This window comes from Bactrocera dorsalis, chromosome 1 (assembly GCF_023373825.1).
Source record: "Bactrocera dorsalis isolate Fly_Bdor chromosome 1, ASM2337382v1, whole genome shotgun sequence".
NCBI lineage: Eukaryota > Metazoa > Arthropoda > Insecta > Diptera > Tephritidae > Bactrocera > Bactrocera dorsalis.
In genome coordinates, this window is record NC_064303.1 from 18,920,048 (window position 1) to 18,946,586 (window position 26,539).

Genomic DNA, 26,539 nt, shown 5'->3' on the forward strand with positions numbered 1-26,539 from the left:
AATATTTTTTATGTGTTTTTTGGGATTTACTTTCAAAAAGGTAAAAAGTTATAATAGAAAGTATTGTATAAATATATTACTTTTCATAGCAATAAAACTTAAAAGAAAAAAATAGTTGTTTTTGTAAATATATTATGTATACATTATATAAAAGATCGCACAAATGCCATTGATTATGTGGGTGTGTCTGTAAAGGTAAGTGTGTAAGTGTGTATCAGTGTAGTTTTTAGTAATTTCTTTCCTTTCAATAAATTTTCTTACTTTAGCTATATACTTATGTACATATATACGCATGTCTTATATACTTTAACAAGCAATTCTTTAATTTTAAAACATTTAGTTTGCTTTCTTTAACTTTTTAAATTTTTTTTGCACTTCTTGCTGTCAGCATATACATATGTGTAGGTATGTATGTATTACTTTCTCTCATTTGGCTACTTTGCTTTAGTCTCAGTTAAATATATACGAAAATAAATATTTGTGTATATTACGTTCAAAAACGGTGGTGGCATCTTGCGGAGTAGGCTTTTTTGTTTGCATTTTTCACTTTCAATGGACGACAAAGTTTCATTTAGCATCTCATTACCGAATAGGAAGAACAGATTGGCTTATTTTGTGGGTATAAATAATTTGCAGTCAATTTGGTTTTCAGTGTGTTTTTGTTTGTTGTTGTTCTAAAATAGTTTGGTTGTCACTTATTTGCATTTCCAAACACAACCAAAAAGTAGTTTTGGCATTTTTGGTTTTTTTTTTATACTAAACTGAAAAGAAAAGAAATAAGTAATTGAGTAAAAATATTTCAAAATCATTTTTAATATATGTACATATGTATGTATGTATGTATATCACAAAAAAAATTGTTAAAAAATTAATTGTTTTTTTAGAACGTTTTTTTTTACTACATAAAAAAACTTTTATTGTAAAACGATTTTTTTATAAAAGCATTTTCTACCAAAATTTTATTTTATTAAAATATTTATAAAAATGAGATTTTAATGAAACTTGATACACTGGTTCCTTGGCAAAAAAAAAGTGGGCGTAATCGGTCCACTTCCACGCCAACAAAGGGAAATTATAAGGTACCATAACTAAGCACTAAAATAAGATATATAACCGTAATTTAGCACAGAGGTTTGCAGTAGCAAGAATAGCCTGTGGGCTGAAGATTTAAAAACAGTGGGCGTGGCCATAACCTCTAATAAGATAAATATACATATCTCCTAGACCACTACAACTACAATAGCCAAATTCTCTTAGGAAAACCAAAATGGATGAAATCGGATGATAACTCCGCCCACTTTCCTTATAACGGTACTGTTAAAAACTACTTAAAGCACGATAAATCTATGACCAACTACGTCAGAGGTATTAAATTTTATTCCCGAGATGGTATAAGACGGCTTTAAAGGAGCCGGTATAAAAATTGAACGATGGGCGTGGCATCCACGCCTACTTCCCATATATGATTTCTCCGAAAGCACCCCAGCAGAAACTGCTTGGAGAGGATGTCATTATGCTCCTTAACTAAGAGTATAAGGGCTCACTGTACAGGTGTTCGATGGGAGACATCAAGAGTCATCCTGTCGTAGTCCGAAGTGCAGTGTTCTGACATATTTGTAGCTTCCCAGTCCACGTTTCACTGCATCCAGGCGATCATATTGGTGCGGCGTATTTAAAGACCGGCCGGCCGATCGCCTTATATGTTGCCAAAAACGTTTCTTTTCCACATGTGCTGCCGGCTAGCGACTTGAGGATTTTGTTGCGACCTTGTACTTTGACAATAATCTTCGTCGTGTGAGGAGTGTGTCGAAAGTCACACCTAAAATCTTAAGGTTATTAACAGTCGGAATCTTAACGCCATCGACTGAAATTTCAAGGTCAAGGCTGTACTCCTTCGTCTAGTTTGCGAATATGGTAGCTATGGTTTTAGTGGAAAAGAGTGTTATATTCCGTGCAGCGAGGAAACGAGAAAGGTCGAAAAGATAGCCGTTTACGTCTGAACACATGTCATCGACGAGATGACAGAAGTTTCTTTTGGTGGTTGCACGAGTTTCGAGATTTAGAAGTTGAATCCTAACCTGGGAGAGGACACCACCCCGCAGAATTCCCTGTTTAATTCTTCTCAATTTGAAGTTTTTATCTCGAAATAGTACGGAGGATTGACGAAAGCTCCTCTCTTTATGCTCCACCTCTTCAGCCCTAGAGGGAACGTAAATTTTTTGATGTCCTCAAGTAGCGTTTTGTAATTGACTGTGGCAAAGGCGATCCTCTTCGTCCTTTCGGAGGCCAGTTTTAGGTTAAGGCCATGAACTATCTGGGGGTTTATGACGTTAAGTGTTGTGGTGGTACTATGCACTTTTCGGAAGCAATGCTGGTGGTTTGCCAGGCTCAGGTGATGCGTGGTGGTACTATGCACTTTTCGGAAGCAATGCTGGTGGTTTGCCAGGCTCAGGTGATGCGTGAAGGTCGGTAGTAGCATGGTCTCAAGTGTCTTCACTACTGGGGAGAGGAGAGTTATCGGGCTATAGGACTCCACTTTGCTGGCGTGTTTCTCAGGTTTCAGTGGTGGGATTTGAAGAGAGCTCAGCGACAGGTTAAGGACCATGGGGAGGTAGCTCGAGCCTAAGTGCTTTATCATCTAGCATCAGCAGGTTAATTTCATCACAGCCAATGGATTTGGATGATTTCGCCTTGTTGATGATACTTTGAATCTCCTCATGGGTGAAAGTGAGTGGTGTGCAGTCTTTTGGAATTTTGCGCAGCCGCCGGGTAACATCCCTTGGAAGTGCAGTGAAAATTGCCGGCTAAAATAGTTCGCGCACTTCTTCAATTCGGTCATCAAGTCTCTTCGGATTAGACAAAGCCTCTACAGAGTAGTCCAAAGCTTACTCACACCGGTGGAGAGGTTGCAGAATTTCAGGTGCTCTATCTATTTTGTCCGTTTGTGTTGGCTTACCATTTGCCGAATCTCCAAATTGAGATCCCTTATTCGGTGATCACAAGGATCGGCAGGTGTCGCGCTCATTACCTAAATCAGCTGCTTCGGCTTGGAAATTAGAGCGGAGTTTCGCGATTATTCCAGCCGGGATGAAGCGAACGGTAATGTCTGCGATCATCTTGCGGAATTGGGTAAAGCGATGAAAGTGCTCTCGGTAAATTCTGTGATGCCGACCCAGTTAGCTTTGTCAAAGTTAACGAAAGTGCGGTTGTGAGGCGAGTTCAAGTGTATATAAAATTGTTTTGATTTCTATCCTCCGATTGACGGTTTGCACCTTACAGTTGTCTCCTGGCTTAGATTCTTACAAGTTGCAAGAGTATTAAATGTTCGGTTGCACCCGAATTTAGCTCTTCCTTACTTGCTTATTTATTATTTTGTAATCCCAAATACGGATTCTTTAATAGAAAACTGGCAATCCCGGTTAATAATGATTTCTAGAAATACTTCTGTTCCTTAAGCCTAGAGAATGTCTCTATACAAAATTATTAGCTGAGCTATGTTATTATTACATAAATATATTGATTTATGATCGCAGTACTTACTCTAAAAATTACACATAATCTCAAGACATGTTTTTCAAACACTTTACTGATTCATATTTGATGGTGGCGACATTGTCGGACACATTGGGCATTTGTTGTTGCCATCAACGAAACTCGGAGTGCCACCTGCAAGATTAAGAAAAAAAAAATGCATTAATAAATACAGTACAAAAAGCACAAATGAAAATAAATCAAAGTAATGTGAAGTAAAACAAAGTTTCTTAAAGAAAAAAATAAATTTCTTCACTGCTATTGACTTGACTTGCGCACTTGCTTACTAACATTTTGTTGTTGTATTGTTTTAGTAATAGTTTACATTAGCCATTGCTTGCCCCCACATAAATGTATTGCACTTTTTTTACGGGTTTTCCTTTCACTTTATGCCCACTCCCACCCGCGTACTTGTGTCGACTTACCATGCATATTGGAATGTCGTGTGTGTGCTGGATGCATCAGCGGCGCAACCATGGTCTCACCACAATGCAAGCGCGTGTAGGGCGGTGGCGGCAACGGTGCCGCACTTGTTGCATTCGCGTGATACAAGCTATTGGCGGCATTGTGTGCAGCGCTGCGCAACATGTGATATGGTGGCGGTGGTGGTACCGGTGTAGTTGGTGCGCTGCCATTGCTGCCGCTACTACTATTACTGCTGCTGCTGTTGCCAGCGACGCCGCTTCCGCTCAAATTGCGTGCCGCCGTATTGGAGATTTGCTGGAGCAGTCGGCAATCGGCGGCGGTGTAAACCGAGCTACTGGTGTCATGTTGTTGCGCATATGAGCCGTGTCCGCTGTCGCTGGATGACACCGAGCCTATGATGGATGATGTTGATGTGATAATGTATGTATGTGCAAGTGCAGTGTATGTGTAGTGTTGTTGTTGTTATCATTGTTGGCACGTCAGCGGCATTGTGTTTAATTGTAGCGTGTTATTTTATCCAATTTTTTGTTGCATTTGTTTTTGTTATGGTTTTTTTTGGTGTTTTTTCGTCGTTTGGTTGGATTTTTTTTTTGGTGTGATCGGTGTGAAATAATGATGAGACAACAGAAAATTATGTATTGTAAACTAAAAAAAGTTAAAAATTGTTCAAATACCCAACTACAGTTGCGTCTCAATTTTTGCAAAACTACAGTGTATGAATGTATGTAAACGTGTTTACGTGTCTACGTATCTACGTAGTGGTTGTGTGTTTGTAAGCCGACACGCTGTTATACATATTAAATTAGATGATCAGCGTCTACATACGTTTCGGGTATGGAAGGGGGGAAAAAGCCAAAATAAACAAAAGAATAGTAAATCATAAAAAATAAGAGCAAATTATAATCACACACCTAAAGTAGTAAAATATATATGTATGTATGTATGTAGCGTTGTTAGTATGCAAAATTCGACAGTAGCATATTAATTAAGATATTAAAGCAACTTTCTTAAATATTTGACTGTGATTTCACGTTTTTATGAGTAATCAGCCATCGGACCTAACCTAACTCTCTTAAATAGTAGTATTTGTGATAAATTTAATATAATATTTTAAATCTGAAATATGCACATAATTTTCTAATTGAAGAATCTTCAATATTTCATATTTAACGCGTGATCCAAGTGGAGGTACTTTTATCAATAGCCACGCGTGAGTTGTGTCTAGCTTTCATGCTATTTTTGTTCAGTTTTGTTTGGCATTTCAACGTGGAAAGACTTATGCCTGAAAAATTCGCACTCATTATTGGTTAGTATTCGACCGAATAGAACACGTCCAGCACGCAGTGAAGAAAATATAGCAGCCGTAGCTGAGAGTGTAAACGAAGACCGTAAAGAGTCGATTCGACGCCGTTTGCAGCAACTCGGACTGACGTATGGAACGTCATTTTCTGTCGAGATTTGAAAATAAAAGTGTAGAGTTTGTGCAAGAACTGAAGCCGCTCGACCTTCCCAAAAGAGATTGCTTTGCTCTATGGGCTCTTGATAAGTTCTAAGAAGATCCGACGTTTTCGAGCAAAAAATGTATTCAACGATGAGATGAGCTCATTTCTGACTCAATGGTTATGTAAATAAGCAAAATTGCCGCATTTGGGACGAAGAGCAAACTGAAGTGGTTCAAGAGCTGCCATCTCATCCAGAAAAAACAACGGTTTGGTGTGGTTTGTGAGCCGGTGGAATCATAGCTCAATATTTCTTCAAAAATGATGCCGCTAAGCACGTAACTGACAATGACGACGCTTGGATGTCTGAAATTGAAGCTTGTGATCTCAACGACACTTAGTTTCAACAAGATGGCACGGCACTACTTTCCAATCAATCAATAGATTTATTGAGATAAGACTTCGGAGCAAAGATAACTTCACGTTTTGGGCCATCAAGATCGTGTGATATCATACCCTTAGCCTTTTTCCTGAGGGGATATGTAATGTCTAATGTCTATACGGACAACCCCGCTTCTATTCACGCCTTGAAACAAATTATCAGGCGTGTCATTCGCCAGTTACCCGATGAAATGCTCGAACGAGTCATCGTATATTGGACACAACGGATGAAATTGGAAGATAACACCGCATACTCCACATATAAGGGTACTGTTAACATATAAATCTATAACTAATTACGTGAGAGACATTAAATTTTGCCTCCGAGTTGGTATGGGAGGCCTTTAATGGAGCTGGGATCAAAATTGCACGATGGGCGTGGCATAAATTTAAATTAAATTTATAGCTATAATTTTAGATTTTCTTCATTAAAATTTTGAACCAATGCATCTGGCTGGTTGTAACGTACATATCTACTACAAGTTGCTAATGGGGGTTACAACTTTATTAGGTTTTAATATGTAATTAACATCCTTGGGACAAATTCAGATTACTTGTCGCATTCTCCACCGGCCACTGCAAGCCGAAAAGCTCCTTGCGTAAATTGCCGGTTCTGCGACAAGGAGCCTAAAATCTCCAGAACACCTGCTAATAGACGAACCACGTCCAGGACGTTCATCAACATCAACTGATGATCAACACGTCAATAAACTAAAGGAATTAGTGCTTGAGAATCGACAATGAACAGCGATAGATCTTACTGACATCGTTGAAATATCGGAAGGAACAATGAAACCCATTTTGAGAGATCATTTAGGTAATACCATATTCACACCGAAAATTTAAAGGGATAAAAGGGGACTAATCAGTCCATTCTCACTGGCATTAGAAGAATCAAAAACAGCTGTTATTTTCATTCAAGAATTCACATCCCTTAAATTTATCAAAAGAAAAGATTGTCATATAGTATTTTGAAATAAAAGCTGTCTTTTTTTAAATATTCTCCATATAATAGAATTAATGGATTAATTTTTTCATTTGTTAAGTCGATTTTCAGGTGAAATTAGATTCATTGATTTAAAAAAAATTTGTTTGTTTACATTTTTTCCCTTTGTAGTGTCTAAATCAGCTGTGATAATGTAACAGATTTCCAATGCTGACAAGTAGATGGCGCAAATTCAGAAACGCACAGAGAGATTTAGAGTGGATCAGTATCAAATCATTTCAATGAAGTGATTTAGAAAACAGTCATTTTTGTATGGCGAAATCTTAATAAATTTATAAGATTAGTGGGACAAACCACTCAACAGCCGAAATCGTGTGATTAAGTGTCGGTCTGAACATGGTATAAAAAAAGTGTAAGCTTCATTGGTTTCAAAATCTCTCAACTTTTTCGCATCGTAGCGACGGAGAGCCGAAGTCGAAAAATCACGTCAAAGCAGAGTAAAAATCAAGGTAATGTTGACAGTTTTATCCGATTATCGATCAAACTGTCAACTAGGAATACTATCGTTTGCGCGAAGCTTTACCTAAACCGGAATTATGAGTCGACAACTCTTGGTTTTTGCATCACGAGAATGCACCGTCGCATAGTGCGTTGATTCTTCGTGAGTTTTGCGCCAAATTTTCAACCAATATCGTGCAGAAAGTGAGACTTCTGGCCAATCATCAAACTCAAACGTCCGCGCCGGGAAAATTGTCAATTGAAGAAAAGTTGGAAGAAATGTATTGGGGCCAAGCGAGATTACTTTGAGCGGGGGACGACCTAGATTTTGAAGTATAAATTAAGAATTTTAATTTTTTATTGAATAAAGTCTTACTATTTTTTGCTCATAGTAGTATTAGAGCTGTCATTTTTGAATAGCTGTTCAGCTGTCATGAATTTCGAAAACTAAAAAAACAAAAATTATGAATCTGTAAGGGAATATCTCGCAGCAATACTGATTGCTCATTAGGTACCAACACCAGAACATGCAAATCAAAGAAGTTGCTTAAATTTCTTGAGGATTTTATATACCTTTTTATGTAAAAACTAAACCTTCTCATAAATAAACCCATTTCAAAATTATTATGAAGTATTGTATAAATATTTTTTTAAATATATTATGTATAAAAAAGTAATTACTTTTACTACTTTCACTGAAACAGACCCTTTACCTCAATGCAAGCAAGCTACTGCTGACAACTTAAATTTCAAATCACTAATATCTTTCTATACTAGATTGTTGTTAGTAAGCAAGAGGGGAAGTTAAGCAATACGAGTTGTGATAATAAAATTCCGGTAAACCAAAAAAATATTGAAAATATTGTATAAATAAAAAGCAAAAGAACTGTAGCTTACCGGAAGTCACAGATTTGCGCAAAGGCAAGTCTCGAAATGTGGTAACGCTGCTGCTTTCAACTGAGAGATCAACAGATGGTAATGGTGGCGTTGGCGTGTCCGAATTTGAACGTTCATGTATGGCCCGCACGGGTACCATATTACCTGTGTGTGAATTGCGCATACATTAGTATAAAAAGTTAAAAGAAATGAGAATTATTGCAGACTCACCTGTTGGCATTGAATTGCTGCCGGATGCCAGACGTCGATGCGTACACGGACTTGGCGTTGTGGAAGTGCCAGTAGCGGCAGTTAAAGGCATGCCCGCTGTGGTGTTGCTGTACGCATGCGCAAGTATGTGGTGCGGCGTATTAACTAGCAGTGGTGGCGGTGGTGGTGGCATGCCGGAATGACGCGCTGTAAACGGCTGATGTGGACGCACTTTCGTCGGATCGGATAGCGCCAGTATCTTTTTGACGGCTTGCGGTGAGGCGATGCCAAATTTTGAGTTATTATTGTGCGCCATATTGCGACGATTATGATGATCGCTGGTCGACGACGTGGAGCTGGTGGTAGAGAGTGTGGGCGATGAGGGATGACGTTTGCGCAGCGACAACGATGAATTCGGTGCCGATGAGGATGACGTGTGCGAATAGATGCTCAGCTGATCACCGCTGCGTGTCGATGAGTTGCCGGTGCCATCGCGACCCAAACCGCTTTCACCACGCGTACTACCGCCGCTGCTGCCGTGTGTTTGTGAATTGGATGCCGGTTCGCATTCAAGCGAGAATTTGTGCAGTGCATCCTCATCGCTGATGATTTTCAAATTATTCAGGTATGCCTTGACGCGACGCACCATTTGTGCCTCTTCGAACATTTTCTTTGGATTCGGTGCCGCTGTAGACTTTTTGCGACGCTTAATAGTCGATTGGCCGGCATTAGCGGCGATAACGGTGCTGTGTGTGCCACCGGCATTTTGTGAAGTGGAGAGCTGATTGAGCGAGAAGAGCGCATTCGAGGGTGATTGACCTTTAAGTTCGAGTATGGCGAGCAGATCGTAGGGCGATGAGCACATATGCGTTAGTAGACGCACCTCTTTGGCGAGCATACGTAATTTTTCAAAGTTAATGAGACCTTCGATACGCGTGTCATTGCCTAGGTGAATGAAGGTGAGATCCTTCTTCACAATCGGATAGAACGGTATGATGGGGTGTTGTGCGAGCAGCTCGGATGAGACAAGTTGGCGATATTTTGACATGTTGCGTGAGGGGTCCATGAGATCCTGCAAATCGGAGAAGAGCCGTTGATATTTAGACGGCAGTTTTTCCCAGGTAAGACGCAAGCGTGACACAGCCGCATGTCCGAGTCCGGATATGATGGCGAACATGGAATTGAAGTTGCGACACTCTTTGCAGTGACGCGCTATCTTTATGAATTGCTTGACAATTTTCATGCGACGCACAATATTATGTTCACTGCAGATCTCGGTGACGACCCAAAACATTTCACGATTAACGAGTTCGGCGAATTTCGTTAACATTGGCACACCGTATTTCGTCTTCAGATTGAACAGATCATCGATATACTCAGTCGATTCGATTTGCCGAAAGATGGCGAAGTCTTGCAGTGTCAATTGTATGGCCAACTCGTAGGCGTTCAGCTGCAGAAAATGCACACTCGACTCACGCACCAACTCGAGCGCCAATTCGTCGGGCACCAGTGTCTCGGTACTGCCGTTTGTTTTCAAATAGTAGCGCGCTGCAAAACCAATACGTTCGGCTAAGTTCTGTAGTTGATCGGGCAAGCGACGTTGTTTCACCATGCCACCCTCACCGACGCTAACCTCACAAAGCGAATAATTCGAGCTAGGGTCATGTATGCCGAACTCTTGCAGCGCCAACATAACAACTTCGTGCGCCGTCGTCTCCTTATTGATGAGCAAATACTTGCAGGACTGATCGGCTTTGAAGACTTTCAACACATGCTCGGGATAATCGGGCAGCATAGCGGAGCTTGTTGTGGAAACTGCCGATGGCCGATGCATGGAGGCAGTCAGATAGTTGGGTGTTGGCGTCGGCGCTGTAGCAGTGCTGGTTGTTAAAGAAGTGGCGTCTTCATACAGCAGTGATGAACTCAAATCCGGATTGGATTGCGATTGGTATAGGCGATTACCGCCGCCAACACCGCCGCAGGTAGATGAGGAACTGGAAGAGGAAGTGGTCAGTTTGCCGGCTTTTTGTGACATCGTCTCCGTGGGCGTGGGTATATCGACAGAATCATTCAAACCGGCGCCACCGATGCTTTTGTGCTGCAACAAATTCATTTTCGCCAGCGCTTTTTGTATGCGACGTCTCGGCGCAAGCGTCATAAAACCGCCACCTTTGGAACCGCCACCGCCGTCATTGCAATTGGCTTGCGAGTCCTTGCGCGCTGATGCATTACTAACACTTTGCAAAAGATTCGACATAAAATTACTGGCCATATTACCACCGCCGCTGCTCGGCTGTTGCGGCATAACCGGTGGCGGTGTGGCTGGCGGACAACTGTCTGTTTGGTCCGTGGGCAATAACATATCGACTGAGCTGAGTCGCAGCATATGCGAACGATTTGTGGTGGTCATATCGTCCAACATACAGCGGCCATGTAACTTGGCAATGTCATTGGCACATATACGACGTGGACTACGCAATGATTTGCTGCCTAGTGAGCCGCCACTGCTGCCGCTGCCACTACCGATAGGCGTGCCGGCACCATTGCTGCCACTGCTACCATTACCACCTTGTTCAATTGCCAACATCATCTCTTTGAAGCCGAGCAGATTGCTTTTTACCGTTATGCTCAGATGTGTGCTACCCATTAGTATTTCCATTGCACGTTTACTCGTCACATGTTCGAAGGACTGACCGTTCACCTCGTGTATTTGATCGCCACGCTTGAGACCCACATCTTGCGCCTTCGAACCGGGCACTACATGTGCTATGTATATGCCACAACCGCCACCGCCAGTTGCTGCGGTAATGCCGCGCATCTCATAACCGCCAATAATATTGAAGTTTAAAGGTTCATCACGCGATGAACGTGTCAATGTACAACTACGCATGCGCGCTTTGGCCGCACACGCTATATGCAACAAACGCAGCTGACTCAGCAGTCGCGTGTGCTCCAAACCAGCCTCGAATACCTCCAGGAACTCCATCATTTCATGATCAGCCTCAAAATCGGTAAAATGATTGTTCACCCACAACAAGACGACGCGTGTCACACGGTCGCGTATCTCTTGTGGTGACGCTGTACTGCCCTTTGGCGGCTCGGCATCACACTCGAACCAAGCGAGCAGCTTTTGCGTTACCTCTTGTGGGTTTTTGATGAAAATACGTTGTGTTAGCAAAAAATCCTCCACATATGTCGGATCAGTCATTGAATTCTCCTCCACCAACTGTTGCAACAAACGTTCGGGTGTGCCGCGTATCACCACATGACCACGTTTCATGCCCGCGGCGCTGGCGGCGCTCGCATTACTACCCGTTGTACCATGTTCATTGCTGCCGATTTGCCGCAATTCAGTGACCATCACTATGCGTCCATCCTCATCTTCGTGTCGTCGTGTATTCTCCTCACCTTGATGCTGTATGCGATAGTAATCGGTTTGTGTTATGCAAACGAACTGACAGTCGTCACATTTGGTGCGCATTACACCACGATGATATAGCTTATCCATGGTGGGTAGTATGCCAAAGGAATCACCCATTTGCAGTTCTTCACGCGTGCCATTCGCATGCTCAATCTCTACGGCGCCATTTATAAGCACCGACCACGAATCGAGCTCTTCACCATCGGACATCACCACGGTGCCGGCTTTGTCGACTACAGCAAACACCATGACGGCGCAGAGTGCGCGTCGCACCGCTAACGTGATATTGGTGAAGGCCTTCAAACCTTGTGTGAATTCCAGCAGTATTTCGACATCTTCCTCTGTGCGTTCGGAGGGATCTTTCTCCAGGCAATCACGCACCGCATCGCGTACATTTAGACTCTAAAAAATTATGAAGATTTGCATTTATAAGTAAGTGTGAAGTAGTATATAAATACATGCAACTCACATCCATACTCTCCGCCAAGTCCTCCTCATCGGAGTCCACCACCGACTCCACCAAACCGGAGAGATCGATCTCCTCCGCATCCATTGAGGAGCCGTACACAGACGCCATTGTATCGCTGCCACTGTACGCTGAGCTCGTGTCACTCGAATGTGAGCCGCGATTGCATTTTTGTTGCAATTCAGGACGCGTGGGTGGATACTGCGGTAGAGAAAAAGTAAGGTTAAAATTATGAAAAGGTTTAAGTTTGCTATAAAATTTATAATACCTAGAAGAAAACGTCAGAGACACTATAAAATAAATGTATGTATATGTAAATAATCAGCATGATGAGCTAAGTCGGTTTAGCCAAGACTGTCGATTTATGCGCGAGCTAGTGCCTTAATTTTGGAGATAACGTTTTGAAATTTTGCATACTTGCTTTTCTGCAAAAGAAGCTGCTTATTTGTCGGAGCCACTGACTTTGGACCTCCATAGCATATAGCTGCCATACAAACTGAACGATCGAAATCATGTTCTTATATGGAGTACTTCTTTAGTTGACGAGTTATCTACATGAAATTTGGCAGGGAGTATTGTCTAAGGCAATGATACAATTTTCGAAAAAAATTTTAGATGGGACCACTATAGCATAAAGCTGCCGGACAAACTGTTTGATCAAAATTAAGTCCTTGTATGGGAAACTTTTTTGTATGACGAGCTATTTACACGAAATTTTGCAGGAATTATTGTGTAAGGCAATGATACTGTTTTGAAAAAAATTTTAAGATCGGACCACTATAGCATATAGCTGCCCGACAAACTGTTTGATCAAAAGTAAGGTCTTGTATGGAACCCTTTTTTGCATGACGAGATATTTACAGGAAACTTTGCAGGAATTATTGTCTCAGGGAAGGTTATAAACTCCGAAAAAATTGTTAAGATCGGATCACTATAGCATATAGCTGCTATATAAACTAAACGCTTAAAAGCACGATCTTGTATGGAACACTTTTTTATTTGAAAAGATATTTATACGAAATTTTGCATGGAACATTATCTAAGGCAATGATACAATTTTCGAAAAAATTCTTAAGATCGAAACACTATAGCATACAGCTGCCGTACAAACTGAACGTTAAAAAACAGATTTTTATAGAATTTTTTTTTTTCATTTTACAATATAACTATTTTTGTAGGTTTTTAAAGCTTCGGTGCAACCAAAGTTAACTTTTCTTCTACTTTATAGTCAATAAAACTACTTACATGATGTCTAATATGATGATATGGATCCATTAGTTGCCAACAAATATCACTTTAGCTGTTAATATTGTCGCAAACTTGGCACTTACGGTGCCACTAATGTAAATATTTACTGTTTTTTTCTTCTAAATTTATGAGTTTTCTAATGCAGTTAAATATATTATGATTATGTTTTGCTGATGTGCTTGTCGCTGTTGTTGTTGGCCACGTTGATAACGTGAATGCATTAAAACTGTGTCTGATATGTATTTCACTTTATCACACACCTACGGCTAGTTGTGCTGCAAGTGCGTTAAGCTTGAAAATTCTTTGCACAGCGCTTTCGTCGCACTTTTCACACACACTAATACATATGTATATTTGTACATATGTTTGTATGTATGCGAATGCGTTATATGTGTGTTTGTTGGTTGCAGTTAATATGCAGATGACTTTGGCTGCATTGGAGACTCGAGACTTTCTTCAGCAATTTTTGCACTTCTTCCAGTATGTATGTTTGTGTATATGTTGAATACTAAGCTGTCGCTGCTGCCGCTGCTGTTATGGCCATCATTGTCGGTTTTAATTTCCACTTATAGCTTTGCTTTAGTCCGTTTTTGTTATTATTTTGTAGTTGTTGTTAGTTTATAATGTTTACTTTCTAGGGCGGCATTCAGCAGTCAGTCAGCAATCAGTCTGACCGTCGACTGTTGATTTGAAGCTCTGCGAAAAATACGAAATAAAGTGCTTTCAATTAATAAACACATACAAACATACATACACTGCATATTAACACATTAAGTAGCTAAATAAATATATAATATGATTATTGTATAATAAACTTATTTGGGCGCATGATACAGACAGTACCGACAAATTGCAGCGTGTGGATGGGAGGCGTAATTTACAATACCATTGAGGCAGCAGTGCGATAGGGATGAGCAATATCATAATAGAGCGCTTAAATAAACCAATATTGTGTGCCCACTTGTGGCTGCAGCCGTAACCGTACCACCCACACTCAAGTTTATAGGACATAAATACATACTTGCGTGCTATAGTGAGTGCCTAGCTGGTGTTTCCATTGTGATACACACGCTTAGCATATCACTACATACACATACACATACATACAAACACAAATTTGTCAGGCCCTATATTGCTTATTTGTCTGGTGCCACTTGACTGCCTGCACAGCGTTGCCATGCAATGAATGTACTCATCTCCCCTTCCAACACATCAGGAGGCCACCTTCCATTGAGCGTCAACATTGATTTGCATTTTTCCGTTTTATCACAAAAGCAACATTCTTGTAATACCGAAGAGCAAAAAAAATAGAAACCAAGTAGAAAACGTTAATTGCGGTTGGAACGAAGTTATAATACCCTTCACGAATAAAAATAAGTTGTCTTTAAAAGAACTTTTGGTCAGTTAGTTTATATGACAACTATATGATATAGAAACCCGATCTGAACACGACATTCGCGTCTAGGTAAACGGAACGGATTTTTATTCCGCCAAGGACTGTCAAATCGGCAGATTTTTGCAATAACAATAACAGTTTCTTCGGAGATTGTTTCAGATTGTTAAGGACTTGAGTTGGATCTGTCAGTTTGCGTGACAGTTGTAAGCTAAAGTGGTCCCAGTTCAACGGTTTCGACAAATAAACAACTTGTTAGAGAAAAGAGGACGTATGTCAACTATCAGATGGATATCTCATAAACTGAGGGGCTAGTTCAAGCATTTACAGACTGACAGACGGATTAGACAGAGGGACATGGCTAAAATTACTCAACTCATCCTGTAAATCAATTATATACTATATATTTTACAGGGTCTCCAACGTTATCGTCCGGGTGTTACAAACTTCATGGCATACTTAATACATGGCATATTTCAGGGTATAAATTTAAATATGTACTTATATCTATATAGTGCACCATATCCATAGATGAGTATGTAAATGCGCCGCATGAGACGCAGTTGACTGGAGCATAAGATCACAGGAAGCTCGACGCTGCCAAGTGTGTATTGTAGTCGGTCAGTGACAATTAGGGCATAGCAAAATAGCGGCGAACAACAACTTTACGAACTGTGAAGTTTTGAAAATGCTTCTCAGAGTCAATTCAATTGAATATTGAATCACATCTACTTCAATGTTGTTGTTGTTGTTATAATGATATACGAAACCCGATGAGTTGTCATCACATGCAATAGAAGGTATGCTCAGAAACTAGCTGCTTTAAAGGGATTGGGCTAAAATGGTGGATTATATTAACCAGCTCTTGAAAGTTTGCCGGTTTCTTGTGGAGGTAATAAATGGAAGTTAATGTTCCTGATTGGCGATGCTGTTTCAAAGAAGTTTGCTATGTTTCTTCAGATATTTTTGTGGTAGATGATCCTCTGCTGATATCCATGATCAACCTGATTGGGTTGTCCATTGTCAAAAACAAATTTTCGGCTCTCTCACAAAATCTGCTGACGATTTGAGTTCGCGGATCTGCATTTTTGGTGATAAAGAAGTATGGGCCTAGGATATTAGGACCACGCAAAATCCTACCGAGTTTACAGTCCTTGACCGGATAAAAAATCTGAACTCGCTCCCGTAGACCTGACTGTCGTGAGAACGGATCAAAACTGCTGTCCTACAACCATCAGTAGGTGTGCAAAGATTATTTTAGGGAAAAATTATTATGGTGAACGTATTCATTCCTAGTGATAGTAAATTTAGCTTGGGAGGGTTCACTACAAAAGGTACAAGCAATTGATTGTTCTGTACAGCGAAAAGTTAAGACAGCTAGTTAGGTTTTATGCAGGTCACTGTAGACTAGATAAAATATGCACCCGTTCCCACGACAGTCCGGTTCTAAAAATAGATAGCTTGCGCAGCTTCATTCTAGGATACAGTAGCAGACTAAACTCCTATTCATCCAGAATAGACCCCCAAAACATCTTAATAATATATGTCCAGCACTGCAACGAGTCCCCGCATGACTCTAACCACCTATTGCATGGCCCAGCTAACCCTATACATCTGACACCTCTCACCCTATGGTCAGACCGCGTCGAAACAACACGTCTTCTGGACCAACAGTTGGATCACTTCGATGACAACTTATCTGAACCTTAGCACCCTAACAGAGACTTGATAACGGATATAACAAAGAGTCGGGTTTAGGTAACCGGAACGGACCCGGTTTATTAGGCAGGCCAAGGACTGTCAATTCGGCAAAATTCTGTCGCTGCAACAACAACAACATTATAATAAAATGAATAATTTCAGATCATGTACTGCAAACCTGTGTCGGTTCTGCGGACATGCCGCAAAGACACCAAAACATATATTCCTTGAATGCCACTCAATCGCAAGCAGTCAGGCTGTTGGGACAATGAATCCAATAAGCGAGCATAACACATCCATTAACTCAGGAGCATTACTACGTCTGTTGGATGCAATGGGTTTAAATAAAAAATGTGATGATGGTAGAGAGCAAAATAGGCCATAATTCGCAGTGTATTCTTTAAACTCATCTGAAGAAGTGGCAAGCTTGGTTCAAAGTGTCTCCGGTGTCAAAATACTAAAAATTGCATATTAATTTAAAAAAAAAGAAATTATTTAATTTGTTTAAAAATTTACCACAATAAAATTTTATTCTAATTTTATTACTTTACAAAAACCGATAAAATTTTATTCTTCACAAAAATCGAAATTTGAATTGCCCAATTAATTATCCAATTGAGCACAATTTTAAATTATAATAAGTAATCATTCGCACGTGATTATTGAACTTCAAATTGCGCAACGCGTTTGTGGGAACCGCCAAGAAAGAGAATACATAAGATATTGGTAAAATAATTGTTGCATTAATTACCTTTAATTGTTGTTATGCATTTGTATTGATAATTATAATTGTAATATGTGGGAAATTCAATTTTGCAATTATTAGTAAGAAATGCAAACGTTGATAAGGCAAATATTTACAAACATACATACATATGTGCATAAGAATAAGTATTTTAAAAATGAGAAACATTAAAATGATGATAAAAAAATATTTGTATATTTCTTGCTGCGGTTTTGTGGTCTGAGTTTGAAGTGATTCAACTGTTCAAATGATTTAGGTAACATTTTCTGCAAACTAATACGTAACTGTGCCAAATTTAAACATAACTTGGAAATAAACTGGCACTTTAATAAATATTATGTAAAACAAGAAAAATGTCAAGTTCGTTTGCACCGAAACTATTATATCTTCACAAATAAGAGTTTGTTGTTGTTGTTGTTGTTGTAGCGGCAGAAAACATTTCCGAAGAAATTTCGTGGATTGGTGCCGAGTTGACAATTATTGGCCGGATAATAATCCGGGTCCGTTCCGGTTACTTAGATCCGACTGTCGTGAGAACGGTACACACAAGACCTTGCTGTGGATCGGTAAGCTATATTATGGTAAGCTACCATGTTACCATTAGAAAGATTTCATACGATCAGATCCTTTATAGATTGAAAAAAATTTTATTTATTCATGTTTACTGCTTAAAGCGCGGCATCACAGAGTCTTTTAAAAGAAAGAAGGTCGAGTAGAGGTAGCAAAAGAAAATTTGGTTAACGAAAAATAAGAAAAGTTATAGCAACAATTGTTGTTGTTGTAGCGGAAGAATTATGTCGAGTTGACAGTCTTTAGCCGGACAAAAAATCCGGTACCGCTCCGATTACGTAGACTCGACAGTCGTGCGAACGGGCTATAGCGGCAGCCACCATACTCGCTAGCTCCCTTTGACCGAAAAATTCAATACAAAATGTGTAAAAAATTGAATTAATTTCTTTTTTTATTAAATAAAATGCAAGTTCATATTAGAAAAAGTGTTACAAACTTCACAATTAAATAAACCACACAAATTTGGCCTAACCTCAACTTCCTTAAACATTTAATTGTTGCCCACAAATCACTATTTAACCTTCATTTTCACAATGAAAACGCCCATAAACACATTTCTATTAGAGTATGCACATCTATAATTATATAATTATGTATGTATATAATATAAATTTAAGAGTGTATACAAACATACAAATAATAACAAAAGTTTTAAAATTTTAAACATATCACATGAAAAAATATGTAATAAGACTATCCGACAGCGCAACTCTTCGCATTTTATTTATTATGACATACGAGTGGGCGCTAATAAGCTGGACTTTGTATATTTGGACAGGCAGCGCCAAATAAAAAAATTGCGAACAACAGACATTTAGACAGCTTTCTTTCTTTCCTTTTTGAATTTTTAAGCACAACGACTAAATTGCGATACACAAATTATTTGATACACATACATTCATTTGTATTTTCATATACATAAGTATATCTTATAGATGTTAAAAACGGTCATTGTACATTGACTGACAGCCAGCTTCAACTTTGAGCGCTTCATAGCTTATTAGATAGCTTGTGCAATACTATTTTATATTCATACATACAAAAATTATATATATATATAATCGTTTATACATACATTCATATACGGTTATCAACATGTGCATGTACTTAAAGTAATCACTTTATATTACGCTAGTACTAACTAGTACAATATTATATCGGATCACATGTATCAGCACGCGAAAAATAACCGCGCGCGCTTGTATTCAATCGGATTCTTTGTACAACTGAGTTTTATACTACATTGACAGACTGACAAGCAAGGCGATTTAGTCGGACTAGTATGGAAAATAAGGGGGAGATAAAATATGGAATTGAAAAAAATATATAAAAAAATAAAAATCTGTTTAGAAATGTTCCCTTAGTCATATAAAAAATGTGTTTGTATGCACATTATAATGTATTAAATGTGGATGAAACATTTTGGGAAGTTCAACAAGCCAGCAATAGGCAAGCAATTTAAATATTTTGTTTTTCATTGTTATTTCCGTACATAGATTAACTGGCATAAAACAACTGATTGGGTGATCGCAGTTATAACAAGATTTATTTTTTCGACGTGATGAGTTTTAAATATTTTGTCATAAACACATTGACGTATATTTAAGCTTTTTATACCCTGAGAACAGAGGTATATGATTATTGTTACATCAGCGAGAGTTCCTTGACAACTAGCCTCAAAGTGAAACGTTGGCTACCCTTAAAAGGTATTACTTAGTATATGATACACATGCATATGTATGTTACTACGAAATGGGTTAGGCATGCACAAGCTGAGTAAACCATGATTCGTTCCGTCTGTATATACTTAAACTAGATCCATCAGTGAGATCCGATCTTGAACTTTTGCTTAGGTTACTTTTGCCCAAAGAAGCTGATCGCAAAAAAATGGGCTACCTTGTTGTCCCAGGCTACAAGTCTCCGAACAAATTGTTTAGACTAACATAACAATCATGCGATGGACATAACATAATTATGTATACATATATGTATTGCGGTTGCTATACAAGCTGACGGAATCTAAATTAAATTTCTGTCTATACAATTGTTTTCTATTTAATTGTAAAGTGCGTATTATATTTAAAGTGTTTTCTTGTCATATAAATCATAATAGGAACCCTTTTAAATTAAGGGAATTCAATGTATGACTTATTACACATATTTATTTCCGAGAAATAAACATTTATTATGGTGAATATATCACATTAGTAAATATGAGGAACGTCATCGTGGAATTTGCAACCCTTCCACATCTACATTTTTTAAATATGGGAAAGTTACTTTTCAAATATTTTCACAGCAAAAATTCTGAAGACCTTATCTTTATTACTGCTCTGTTTAACCCGCAATTAACGTATCAAAAACATTTTATATAACATTAATAAATTCGAAGCCGGCTTAATCGGGAAACCGTTTGAGATATCAATTCCCAAATGAAATTTAAGTCAATTACAAACGAAATGTATTCAGGCAATAGTTTCAAGTATTGTTTTTAAAATATAACGCAATTTTGTAACTCAAATTGCTGCTGTAACATTATACTCGTATTATGCGTATGATACATTTATAACATTAAATCTATATAGTTTGTATATGCATTTTCACATGTGAGTTTTAATAGTGTATGTATTAACAAGAATCAGATTTTCAAAGTGCAGTTATTCAAGCATACACTGCAATTGCCTCAAAAAATGAGTGCCCCTATCTTTCTCTCCGTTAGAGCTATACAAACTGCACTTTTATCAACAATATTCCAAGGCATTACAATCTCCGAACAAATTTTTTAGACTAAAATAACCAACATCGTAAACATACATACATATGTAAGTGTACATATGTATGCGATTAGCTGTACAAGCTGCCGGATTATAAATTAAATTTTTCTATATAGACTTTTTTTTAAATTAATTGTAAAGGGTATTATAGTTTAACGTGTTTTCTTGTCATATAAATCATAATAGGAACCCTTTTAAATAGGGAATTCAATATATGACTTTATTACACATATTTATTTCCCAGAAAATAAGCATTAATTATGTTCAAGATATCACATTAACAAAATATAATGAATGTCATCGTGGAATTTGCAAACCTTCGACATCGACATTTTTCAAATATGGCACATTTACTCTTCAAATGTTTTTCACAGCAAAAATTCTGAAGACCTTATCTTTATTATTGCTATGTTTAACCCGCAAATTATCGTATCAAAAACATTTTATATAACATTAATAAATTCGAAGCCGGCTTAATCGGGAAACCGTTTGAGATATCAATTCCCAAATGAAATTTAAGTCAATTACAAACGAAATGTATTCAGGCAATAGTTTCAAGTATTGTTTTTAAAATATAACGCAATTTTGTAACTCAAATTGCTGCTGTAACATTATACTCGTATTATGCGTATGATACATTTATAACATTAAATCTATATAGTTTGTATATGCATTTTCACATATAAGTTTTAATAGTGTATTAATAAGAATCGGATATTCAAAGTGCAGTTATTGAAAGCATACACTGCAATTGCCTCAAAAAATGAGTGCCCCTATCTTTCTCTCCGTTAGAGCTATAAAAACTGCATTTTTATCAACAATATTCCAAGGCATTCCACTTGACTTGCCGCCCAAATAGGCAAATAGTTAACCAAACTCATAACTACAACAGAGTAAGTGTAAAGCAGCGGAGAAAATTAGAAAAAAAAAATCACTATATTTTTTCAAGTTTAGCCTGTTCGATTGGTGGTACCCTCCACTAGGTTGTACCAGTTGAACGCTCTTAGCGCGCAGAGTGAGACTGCATGCCACACCAAATAAGCAATATAATCAAGTGGTACCAGTGTGGTGGCAATGACAACAGTAGGACGTCCAGAGCACACCTGATGTGGAAGGGGTGATGGTAGCGTTAATTATTGTAGGCAGTCACATACATATACTTATAAAAACAGCTATGGTACCAGCAATATACGTCATAAGTTGACAACCATTATTACACATACTTTCTATTTTTTTTTAGTTATATTAAGTGCGAAAGTGATATTTCTTTGTTGTTTTTTATTTGCAATTTCGTGTTGTATTTTACTTAGTATATGCGTTTGTTATAGTAAATTTTTTTCGTGTTGCCATTGAGTTTACTAATTTATTTTTTGTTTGCTTTTACCATATACTTATGTATTGTAGCTACTATCAAGGTTTTTAAAAAACAAAAAAAAATTAATCAGAAACACAAATCTTCTAAAACAAAAAACATTCGTTTTACATTTCCCCTCACTATCACTTTAATTTTCCCAGGAAATCCAGCTTTTGTAGTTTTTCCTTCTTCCTTATTGGTTTTCCTATTAAGTAGTTTACATAGTACAACTTTTTAATAGAAATCGCAAAAAATCAGGAAGAGGTTTGTGTAATAATCGTCATTTTATTGTCGTTTATTATAAAAAGTTCAAAATCATTTTTGCTGTGGGAAAATTATAGGTATAAAGGCGCGCTATTTCACAGTTACTATTTTATGAAGATTTTTTATTATAAAAAAAAATATTTTTACATACTCATATTATTTTCATTCAAAAATTAATACGCTGGCATTTAACAAATTTGACCTTTGTCATTACACCCACTACCAAATTGGCAACTCGACCAAACTTTTAAATATGCATGTATGTATGTATGTGTTGACTTGTTTTGCTTACACAACTTCAATTTACTGACTACGTCACATTGTGCGCGCAATAAAATATTTCTTTTGGTGCAATTAAGTTTTGGTTTCAATTTAATGCATTTGAAATTTTTTTGTGGCACTATTTCGTCGTTATTGCTAACAGAGAACAATATGAGCACAATTGAACAAAAAAAAAGTTTCAACAGGCAATTCGTTACAGCTGCTGCTCGGCAGCAGAAACAACTTGTAGCGTGTGAGATGAAGTGGGAGTTAAATTGTACAGCAGCAACACTGGCGTTGGTGCTGCGCTACCGAATGTATGAATGAATGGAATGGGGCGATGGTTGGTTGTTTGGATGACTGGCTTGCGCACTGCGCAACATGTGAACGATATGCGGTGCGGTACGGGCGGCGGATCCAAACACTATAGCTATAAAATCTTGTACAAGTACAAAGGGGAACAGAACGAGGGCGTTGTTTGTATGCTCTCGTGTGCTGTTGTAAGTATTTATGTATGTACATATGTATATCGTTATTTGACGGGGAAAACAAGTGGGCGAACTACTGACATTTACTTTAAACTATATTCCGTAACAATTTGTTTATATACCAAGTGTAAAAATTTATGATTTTTACGATTTTACGATGCTTTACGACAGGTTGTGAGTACCCCATATGTGTATGTTATATTGCTTAAATGTCATATGTCATACTTAGAGGTATGATACATAATAATAAATGTTAAATAATAATAAATGTGTCAATTTTAGTGGGTATCTGGGTGCGTGTGAAATAAAATTTAGATATAATGTTAAGTTAAATATAAGTATGAAATATACAGATTTGTAGAGGGTATAAAGTTTAAGTAGATCACGATAATACTTTTTTGCACGTTTGTCATTTTCACACAAAATTTTGCACGTTTTGCAATTGACCGCGTTAAGTTTGAGAACTGATTTTATAACCATAGCGTCACTGCATCCGCTTTAACTGAATTATTTTTGTGTTTTTCTTTAACTGCATGGGCGTAAAATTCCGAAAACATTTGAAACTCAAAACATAAACTCACCAAAGGAAATTACTTTATACGTACAAAATTTACGATTTGTGAATAGGCACCTTTTTACTTTTTTGAAGAGAAAACGGAAGTAATTAAGTTTCTCTGTGCATAAATTAATTACCATTCAAATGTAAATTTCAACAACACATGTTTTTGTTTTCATAGTCTTTTTGTTAATTGTACACAAAAGATAAGGCAGCTAATACAGCAACAAATAACTAAACTTTATGCGAATAATGAAAACCAAAAGCACCAAACAATTATTAAAACATTTTGAGTTTTCTCTATATTTGTCTATGCAATGCAATGTGTTTGTGACAGTTTGTTTCACGCACAATGGGTTAATAATGACGAAGGCATGCAGCGAATAAAATCGGAAAACTTCACCGTACGCAGGTAGATGTACCCTATGTTGTTGCTGTTGTTGTTGGTCGTACCCACTCCAATAAGCAACGAAAACTTTGCCAGCACATAATACAAAGCGCAAATTTAATACATTTTTTAAAACAAATTTTATAATTTTAACTATTTATTATTTGAGTTTCCTCGTACCGTTGTTCAATTGCATATTTTATTTGATATCTACGCGGAGTTACAATTTTCGGAGCACAATTTGTTTCTATCTCTGCTGCGCTGCTACTTCGCTGCCACTGCAATCAACCGAACGAGACGGACTACGCGACGAGACAATGAGCAAGGAAACGCAAGTAAAAATTTACTTTAAAATATATACACTCAATTTTGCACAATTTCACTACAATTTATTGTATTGCATTATGCCGAAATGCATCAATGCTCATCCAATTTGTTTATTTTAAAATGCATTTAAAGCAAATAAATAAATAAAAAACGAAAAGAGCAGCTAAATTCTTTCCGTACGCGTCGACGTTTTCGTTTTCGTTTTCTTTTCACTGCTGCTGTCTGCACTGGTGGTGTTGCCAGAAAACGACTGGTAGTAAGGAACGCACCGAATTTGCGAAACAATCTGATTGTGTCAAATTGTAAAAATGCAATGCTATGAGCATAAAATAAATTATTAATGAATAATTATTAATAAATAATTTTAAATAAAAACCATCAGTTTACTTTTAGTAATGCAATGTCTGAAATACAAATTGAATTAAGTACGACTGTTGTTGCTTAAAAGTATGGCAGCACTAATTGTTGTTTAAAGATAAACCGCGAGTGGCGCCCTCTTTTCAATTGAGAAGTGAAACAACAGAGAGTATTGCCAGTATTAAGTGAGAGCAAATTTTGAAGTTAATTGAAGTTAATAAATAAAATTGTAGTTAACTTCCAATTTGACAAAAACTAAGGTCATACTTGCTAATTAAAATATATATTTTATAATTTTTTTCTGATTATGTTTTTTTAAGATTATACTTTAGATTGCTCTTCTGTATTTTTCCTAAATTAGAATTAATGGCTGGGTTTGAAACTTCTCGGTAGTTAGGTGAGATTAAACTGTCCACCTGTTAGGCCAAAGAGAGATCTACTGATCCTTAGTAATACCAGATGGTGTTTCAATTTAATTCGTGCTGAAATATTCGTCATATAGGACGTCAATGCTTTTTGCGAACTTTAAGGCGATGTGATATCTTACTCATCTGATCCCTTGAATTGGGAATACTCCTAAGGCGAGTTCTAGATAAGACAGAACACAAGGATAGAAGGTGTTCTAGTATTCTCATGTATACTTTCCTGTACTTTCTGCTTGTACTGTTGATGTAATGGGTACCTAAGCCCCGTTAGGATGGTAATGATTAGCTAGTTGTTGTCGACATCATCCAATTATCCGGAAATGCCTAAAATGAAGCTCGTGATCTCAGCGACATTTGGTTTCCACACATCGCATCAATCAATGGATTTCTTGATAGAGCACTTCGTTCAGCAGATAATTTCACGTTTTGGGTAGGTCGATTGGCCACCAAGATCGTTTGATATCACAGTATTAGACTTTTTCCTGTGAGTCTAATGCAGACAACCCGCTCGATTCAGGCCTTGGAGCAAAGTATTAGGCGTATCATTCGAGGCATCGAAATTTGGACTCTACGGATGGATCTTCTGTGACATAGCCGCGGTAAACCTTTGAATGAGATAATCTTCGAAAAATAAATGCCAAAGAATGTTATTTCGAATGATAATAAACATTCACCATTGAAGTTGAAGTTTCACGTTTCACAGCAACCATTCTTTAACTATTAAAGCAAAATGCCAAAACTCCACTATTTAAATTGAGCTTAGCTTAGTAGACCTTCTTTATAAGATTTCTTTCTGTAAAAGTTATAGAATCACACAATTCGTTACCTCAGTCAATATACTCTTTGCAATATAATAAACGGTGCGGAATATTTCTCTTTAATAATGTTACGAATTTACTCTTGCTAGTTTACTTTGCTAGGTTCGTATCTCTGGATTGACAAATAAAATCAACACTGTTTAATTTAATTCAACAACTCTTTATTTCACAACTCGTCTACACTATAGCAGTTTACTCTTAGCACTGACTGATTACGTTGGCGCTGCCACGGCTTATATAGCCACGCACTTCTCGCTGATGCCGACGTGTCCTTCTAGAATATCGCGTCTGGAAATTACCAGAACATACGGCTATACGGCGCCAGACGCAAACAGACAGTCGCGGCGCCAGACTCAGCAATTGTTTAACTAGACGAGCAGACAGTGTGGCGCCAGATGTCTACAACAAGACAAAATGCTATTCCATATACCTACAGCTATTGTTCATAATCAGGGATGCATATAGTAATACAAATACAACTTAATACTACTTTTTGTAACACTGCCCTCCACTAAAGCCTAATCGTCCCGATTAGGCACAAATCCTCTTGAACCAAATGGGGCAAGCCTCTCCAAATGTACTACTTTCATTTTACATCGTGCTTTCCCATTTCTTT

At 37.8% G+C, this 26,539-nt stretch overlaps 2 protein-coding genes across 17 annotated transcripts in view; one reads left to right on the plus strand and one right to left on the minus strand.

Moving 5' to 3' along the window:
• The window catches only part of LOC105233378 (WD repeat domain phosphoinositide-interacting protein 2), a 194,669-nt gene that overhangs the window by 58,557 nt on the left and 109,573 nt on the right, over positions 1-26,539 (plus strand). The window lies entirely within an intron of this gene.
• LOC125775313 (rap guanine nucleotide exchange factor 2-like) lies at positions 419-24,545 on the minus strand. Of its 15 annotated transcripts, none has more exons than XM_049457447.1 (8): positions 24,177-24,545; positions 13,500-14,198; positions 12,258-12,455; positions 8,389-12,190; positions 8,179-8,238; positions 3,957-4,349; positions 3,541-3,666; positions 419-761 (listed from the first exon to the last, which is right to left on the minus strand). In XM_049457447.1, the coding sequence occupies exons 2-7, from the start codon at positions 13,527-13,529 to the stop codon at positions 3,584-3,586; spliced, it is 4,566 nt and encodes a 1,521-aa protein (XP_049313404.1). In that variant the 5' UTR covers positions 13,530-14,198; positions 24,177-24,545; the 3' UTR covers positions 419-761; positions 3,541-3,583. The 15 variants fall into 15 exon arrangements, 14 of the variants coding, with proteins under 14 accessions (XP_049313404.1, XP_049313375.1, XP_049313397.1 ...); XM_049457418.1 differs by having other exon boundaries at positions 8,179-8,322; XM_049457440.1 differs by lacking the exon at positions 24,177-24,545 and adding an exon at positions 24,031-24,168 and having other exon boundaries at positions 8,179-8,322.